The sequence below is a fragment of the Terrapene carolina genome, unplaced genomic scaffold, assembly GCF_002925995.2.
Source record: "Terrapene carolina triunguis isolate 2854851 unplaced genomic scaffold, T_m_triunguis-2.0 Scaffold1031, whole genome shotgun sequence".
Lineage (NCBI taxonomy): Eukaryota > Metazoa > Chordata > Testudines > Emydidae > Terrapene > Terrapene triunguis.
The window spans coordinates 4358-10679 of NW_020665382.1; the positions used below are offsets into that span (position 1 = coordinate 4358).

The 6322-nt window shown below is 58.4% G+C and overlaps 1 protein-coding gene across 1 annotated transcript; it reads left to right on the forward strand.

Annotated features, from left to right (window-relative positions):
* Positions 1 to 6: 6 nt before the first annotated feature.
* LOC112107754 (cytochrome P450 2G1-like) lies at positions 7 to 6316 on the forward strand. The gene is made up of 7 exons (XM_026661355.1): positions 7 to 416; positions 581 to 741; positions 1744 to 1920; positions 3724 to 3865; positions 4567 to 4754; positions 5046 to 5187; positions 5798 to 6316. Exons 1-7 carry the CDS (start codon positions 134 to 136, stop codon positions 6064 to 6066), a joined length of 1362 nt encoding a protein of 453 aa, XP_026517140.1. The 5' UTR covers positions 7 to 133; the 3' UTR covers positions 6067 to 6316.
* The last annotated feature ends 6 nt before the right edge of the window (positions 6317 to 6322 follow it).

A 6322-nucleotide genomic window follows, 5' to 3' on the forward strand; every position in this document is an offset into this window, starting at 1 on the left:
CTGGGAGCCAGGACTCCTGGGTTCTGTCCCTGGTTCTGCCACTGACTCAGTGAGCCAGCTTGGGCAAGTCCACCGCCGCCTTCTTTCCCCCAGCTACAGACCCACACGCACGGCGCACCTTGGCGTGCCAGCAATGGGCGGGGTTCTCACCAGCGCTCTGCACAGGCAGCGCTCCCCACACCCCTCCAGGCTGGCCAGTCACCGCGCTCCCGGTTCCCTTTCCTGTGCCCTTGACGGGACGCTTCACGCAATCCTCCGATCCCCAGGGCTGCTCTTCGCCAATGGGGAGCGGTGGCGGCAGCTGCGCCGGTTCTCCCTCGCCGCGCTGCAGGACTTCGGCCCGGGGCAGCGGAGCGTGGAGGAGCGGATCCAGGAGGAGGCCCAGCGCCTGGTGGAGGAGTTCAGGAAAACCAAGGGTTCGTCTATTTCTGGGTTCCTCTGTCCGGCCGGGTCAGGGAGCAGCTGCAGGGGTTCCCCGTTCATGCCCTGCCCTGTGCCCCTCCCTGCTGGAAGCCGTCAGACGTTCTGATACCAAAGCCGCTGGACGGGCTGAATGTCCCATCCCCTCTTCTCCTTCCAGGTTCGCCCTTCGACCCCACCTTCTTCCTGAGCCGCTCGGCCTCCAGCGTCATCTGCTCCATTGTCTTCGGCCAGCGCTTCGATTACGCGGACGAGAGCTTCCTCGACTTGCTGGCCAAGACTAACCAGGTCTTCATGCGGCTGAGCTCCACCTGGGGACAGGTGAGCACCCCAGGAGCCAGGGATAGGACCCAGAGCTCCCAGACACCCCCTGGAGGAGGATCCCCAGGGGGCCACCCCGGCCCCCTTTATCCTGCAGGCGTGGGGCAGAGAAGCCTGAGAATCAGCCCCACAGACTCCTAGACGTGGAGCTGGAAGGGACCTCAAGAGGTCACCGAGTCCCGCTCCCTGCGCTCAGGCAGGACCAAGTCAACCTAGATCGACCCCGACGGGCGTCTCCCCAACTCGTTGTTAAAAACCGCCAGTGTCGGGGATTCCACAGCCCCCTACGTCACCTGTTCTCAACTCCCCGGAGAGTTGGAAAGTTTTCCCTAGTCTCTAACCGAAAACTCCCTTGCTGCAGATCAAGCCCTTTACTTCTTTTCCTACCCTCAGTGTATCACTGGCCTCTTTCATAGAGTCATCGGATTAGAAGGGACTGCAAGCCGGGGGCGCCGGGGGGGCGATGGCCCCATCCCTTTTAAATAAGGACGAGCGATGGGGGGGAGGGGCAGAGAGGAGCGAGTGGGGGCGGGGTCTGGAGGGGGGAACAGGCGGCGTGGGAGAATGACAGGAAACAGGAAATATACAAGGAGATCAGACTAGAGAGTAATCTTCTGGCCTTGAAACCTCTGAAACGCTGGCGCTCGAGAGAAGCCGAGTTTGGAATGTCACACGTGCGTTCCCCTGGTTTTCTCTGCCCTATATATTATGTTCACGACACATCAACAGAGAAGTTGGATAAAAACATCAAACACTCTTGGGGGAAGGTTGCAATGTAACCCTGTTTTGGAGAATTTGGAACGATAACACACGAGAACCCAGAAACAGAGAGAGACAAAACAGGCTGCTCTTCAAGCACCAAGGCACAGCTCCCCCCACCCTCTCCAGGCTGTCTGTGCGTTGCTTCCCTGTAGAGCCACATGCCTGCCAGCAGGACTAGGAAACCCCGGAGCATTTAAAGCTGCCCCATTTTAACACCGTTTTCCATACCCCACTCCACAGCTCTACGAAATGTTTTCCTGGGTCATGCGCTTCCTTCCGGGAGCCCACAAACAGATCTTCCGAGACCTGGAGGACATCAACAGCTTCATCTTGGAGAGGATCAAAGCGAACCAGGCATCTCTGGACCGTGATAACCCGCGGGATTTCATCGACTGCTTCCTCCTCCAGATGGAAAAGGTCTGGACAGAGAGAAGCTAAGACGGACGGACGAGGCCCCAGTGTCCTTTGTTTCACACGTACGGTTCAGGCATCGCCACGTACTTCAGGGAATCAAAGCAAGTTTTTAAACTCCCCTTTGTCCTGATGCCCACAAAACACCTGACCACCGTTGGGCCGCTTGTGTGCTGGAACCGCGGCCTATCACGCTGGCTCGCATGGCCTCGGGGTTCCCTGTGTCCCCGGTGTGCTCTCTTCCTGATCCTGAGATCTGAAGCTCTTTAGGCAGAACGTTTTTGTTCTGTCTTTGTACACCACTGAGCACAATGGGGCCTGACCCATAACTAGGGCTTGCTAGCACTATGGTAACACAAGTGAATAATTAATTAGTAAATATCTGAGTCCATCCACGATACCTTAGCACTTCCATGACCTCTGAGTGCTTCCATGGAAACCTACAATCTCCACGGTCTTAGTGCCTCCATGGAAACCTAGAATCTCCACGGTCTTAGTGCCTCCATGGAAGCCTAGCATCTCCATGGTCTCTTAGTGCCATCATGGAAACCTAGAATCTCCATGGTCTCTTAGTGCTGCCATGGAAACCTAGAATCTCTATGGAAACCTAGAATCTCCACGGTCTCTTAGTGCCGCCATGGAAACCTAGAATCTCCATGGTCTCTTAGTGCCGCCATGGAAACCTAGAATCTCCATGGAAACCTAGAATCTCCATGGTCTCGTAGAGCTGATGTGGGTACTGTAACCCGCTCAGGCTCAGACACCCAGTTTTAGGGATGCAAACCTTGATTTGAACCAAAAACATTTCTTGTGGTTAACAACTACTCTTAGGGCAGTAAATAGGCAAAATAAATCAATAACTATAATGATCAGTTACCTTCTTCTGGGGCATAGGCGGGTCGGGATGGATTGTTCCTACGATGCTCCAAATACCGCTTTATATTTTAGCACATATGTGCCCCCCCCCCCCACGTATTCATTATCCTTCTCCCCGTCGCCATTAAGCGTTATATATCTTCCAATGAGCATCAAACGCGGCGACGCCCACACAGCATACATCACACCCATCTACGAGATTAGCCCTTTCACTGGTTAATTATCAGCACGCCTACAACCCAGAGAGAGCCACCACGTCACGGCTTGGCTGCTTGGCCCAGGGTTATTTTTCCCTTCTCTGCTTTCCTGTTCTTGTCCTTCATGGCACTTCCTTGTTTATCTCAACTTCTTCTTCTGGCCCCGGGCCGGGAGGGCCCCTCGTACAAACACACCAGCATCAGTTATTTAGCAAGCAACTCACTCCGTTTTGCCTCGGGTCCCTCCTGTGGTTTTAACAGACATTTATTTCCCCTCCTAGCCCATAAACAAGTCCCTGTGGAAATAGTCATCAAACTTTAAGACACATGGTGACTTCCCGCAGGCTTGGGCATGACCATTATTGTTCCTACGTAACTCATACATTTCAGCTCTCCAACAGGGCCTCCATAGTCACCTAGACTCTCCTTGGTCCCTTATTGCCTCCATGGTAGCCTGGCGCCTCCACGGTAACCTGGCAACACCGTGGTAACTTGGCAACTCCATGGTAACCTGGCAACTCCATGGTAACCTGGCACCTTGTGGCATCCAAGGGGCTGGGGGCATCAGCTCAGTCTCTCACCCCATCTGTCAAATGACTGTTCAAAGGGGCAGCGGCCTACGGGGTTGGGGATGGATCCAAAGGCCACTGAACTCCATGGAGCTATGCTGACTTGCATCAGTTGAGGATCTGTCCCTACCCGGTGATAACCCACGTATCCGCCTCTGCTTTCCAAGGAAATTCTGAACCCCGCCACGGAATTCCACCTCAGGAACTTGGTCCTGACGGCGTTCAACCTGTTCTTCGTTGGCACCGAGCCCGTCAGCTCCACCCTGCGCTACGGACTCCTGGTCCTGCTGAAACACCCGGAGGTAGAAGGTAATTGAGTGGGCGGGAAGCTGGTAATTAGGTTGCAAGCTTGGAATGAATGGGCCAGATCCCCAGCTACCGTCAACGGGCCTCGCTCCCTTGACTCCGGTGGAGCTGAGGGTCCCGCCTGAGTGGGTGGTAACTTTTGGCCCCATCTGGAGTATTCCGACGTGGAAGGAGTTTGATGGTTCTCAGCCCCGTTCCCCTTACCCATACGTTAGCATCCTCCACCCTTCCCAAGGGGCCATCCGGGTCATACCTTGGCCAGGAGCTAGAGAGCCAGAAAGAACCGCAAGGTCCGTCTGCTCCAGCATCCTGAGCAGACAATCCCCCGTGTCGTCACCCCGCTCTTCTCCGCGGTGAGGGACCCAATGGGCGTCACTGGCTGGTTGACCCCCGGAGGGACACGCTGGGCTGCGTTATCCTGGCTTCTCTGAACGTGGGGGCCGTGCCCCTCACCCCAGGGACGTCAGATCTGCAGCTGGTGTACCTCGTCTCCGCTGACCTCCCTGGAGCCACCCCGATGCACACGTCCTCTCTGGACCGAAGCTGCCTGGCCAATGGGGCGACCCTCGAGACCACCCCGCAGGCCCCGGGCCGTGCTGCAAAGCAGGCTCTTGGACCGGCCAGGAACAAAGCCCCGGCCCACGATGGGGCGTCCTGGCGTCTCCAGCCGTGCCGTGTTCTATGTCCCGCTCGCCTCTCTCTAGAGAAGATGACCCAGGAGATCGACCGGGTGATCGGGCGTAGCCGCGTGCCGGCGGTGGAGGACCGGAGCCGCATGCCCTACACCGACGCCGTCATCCATGAGATCCAGAGGTTCAGCGATGTTATTCCCATGAACCTCCCGCACGCCCTGACCCGGGACACCCACTTCAGGGGATACGCCATTCCCAAGGTAACAGCTCGCGATGTCTGTACGGGGCCGGATTCCCTTCCCCCCTCCGCGCCCCCCGAATGTCAGCCTGGAGTAACTCCACTGGAGCCAGCGTTACACCGATCTCAATCCGGGGTAAGCGAGCGGAATTGTCGCCAATCACGTCATGCAAAGCAAGATTGGGATCATTAGACCCATTTTGCAGAGAGGGAGACTGAGTCAGGGGCCGCTCCAGGGATAGAACCCAGGAGTCCTGAGTCCTCATCCCCCCCCCCCGGTCCACCCATTGCCTCTGCTCCTCTCTGCTGCCAGGGCACGGAGGTGTTCCCGGTGCTGAGCTCTGTGCTGCGGGACCCCAGCCGCTTCAGGGACCCCGAGAGATTCGACCCCGGGCGCTTCCTTGACGAGCAGGGTCGCTTCAAGGCGAACGAGGCCTTCATGCCGTTCTCCACAGGTACAGAGCTGGGAGGGCGAAGGGGACGTCGCACGAGCCCGGCAGCCCCCAGCTGCAGCTTCTGAGACACGGGCAAGGCGCCCCTCGTGGGCAGATACAGAATAACATGCTTCCTTCTAACCCATTTCAGTTACAGGTTAGCTGATGCAGGAAGGTTCGTATTCAGTTCCCATAGCAGTAAGAAAGTGGGACCCCCGTCGCGCCGGGCGCCGCCCGGACCCCGGCCGAGATCAGGGCCCCGTCGCGCCGGGCGCCGCCCAGACCCCAGCCGAGATCAGGGATGTGCTTAGCTGCCTCACTCAGGGGGGTGGATTTTTCCCGCCCCCGAGCGCCGGAGCTGGGTCGGTCTCATTGTCCGGCGCAGACCAGCCCAAAGTTACGAACACACCTTCTTTTCTGTCTGAGGCCATGCCGCAAAGCCAGGAGCAGAACCCCGCTCTCCCTGCCTCCCCAGGCTGCTGCTCCCTTCGCTTACCCCGCTAGCTCTCCGCCGGTTCCCTGCCAGGCTCCTCTCCCCGCCCGCAGCCTGGGAGGGCGAGGTGGTAGCGATTTGCTATAAAGATAGCCAGGGTGGGGCGTGGTTAGTTTCACCCCTCGTTTTCCTCCCTAGGGAAGCGAAGCTGCGTGGGCGAGGAGTTGGCCAGAATGGAGCTGTTCATCTTCCTGACCGCCATCCTGCAGAACTTCACCCTAAAGTCCCCCGTCCCGCCGCGAGACATCGACCTCACGCCGCGCGGCGGCGGCTTTGCCCACGTACCTCCCTGCTACCAGCTCTGCGCGGTGCCGCGCGGCGGAGGGACCCACGCGGAGGAGGAGCCGCCCAAAGATCGTCCGCAGGGGACAGCGGGGGCCTCGAAAGGGCCAAACCCAGCAACGTAAAGACAGACGCGCCGCTTCTTGGACTTGAGTTGCCGGCCAAAATGCAGGGCCTGGGGGGCTGTTCCCGCGGGGAGGAGCAGTGGGAGAGAGGAATCCGGTACTTCTTCGATGCTCTGTTTATTTGCAAAGTACCAAGCCCCGTCTCCCCGAACACAGCAGGAATCAAACAACGGGGGGGGGGGGCGGGTTCTTCGCTCAGGGTTCCAGCTCTCCCCTTCCCCGGGGCCCCGCCCCTGTTCCAGCCAGGGTCCCCCCC

Excerpts from the sequence above, each read along its gene's own strand:
- LOC112107754 (XM_026661355.1), top strand. The coding sequence starts at position 134 with ATGGGCGGGGTTCTCACCAGCGCTCTGCACAGGCAGCGCTCCCCACAC. Across the intron at positions 3,866-4,566 it reads GAAACACCCGGAGGTAGAAG|AGAAGATGACCCAGGAGATC; the intron begins GTAATTGAGTGG and ends GCCTCTCTCTAG. Across the intron at positions 4,755-5,045 it reads GGGGATACGCCATTCCCAAG|GGCACGGAGGTGTTCCCGGT; the intron begins GTAACAGCTCGC and ends CTCTGCTGCCAG.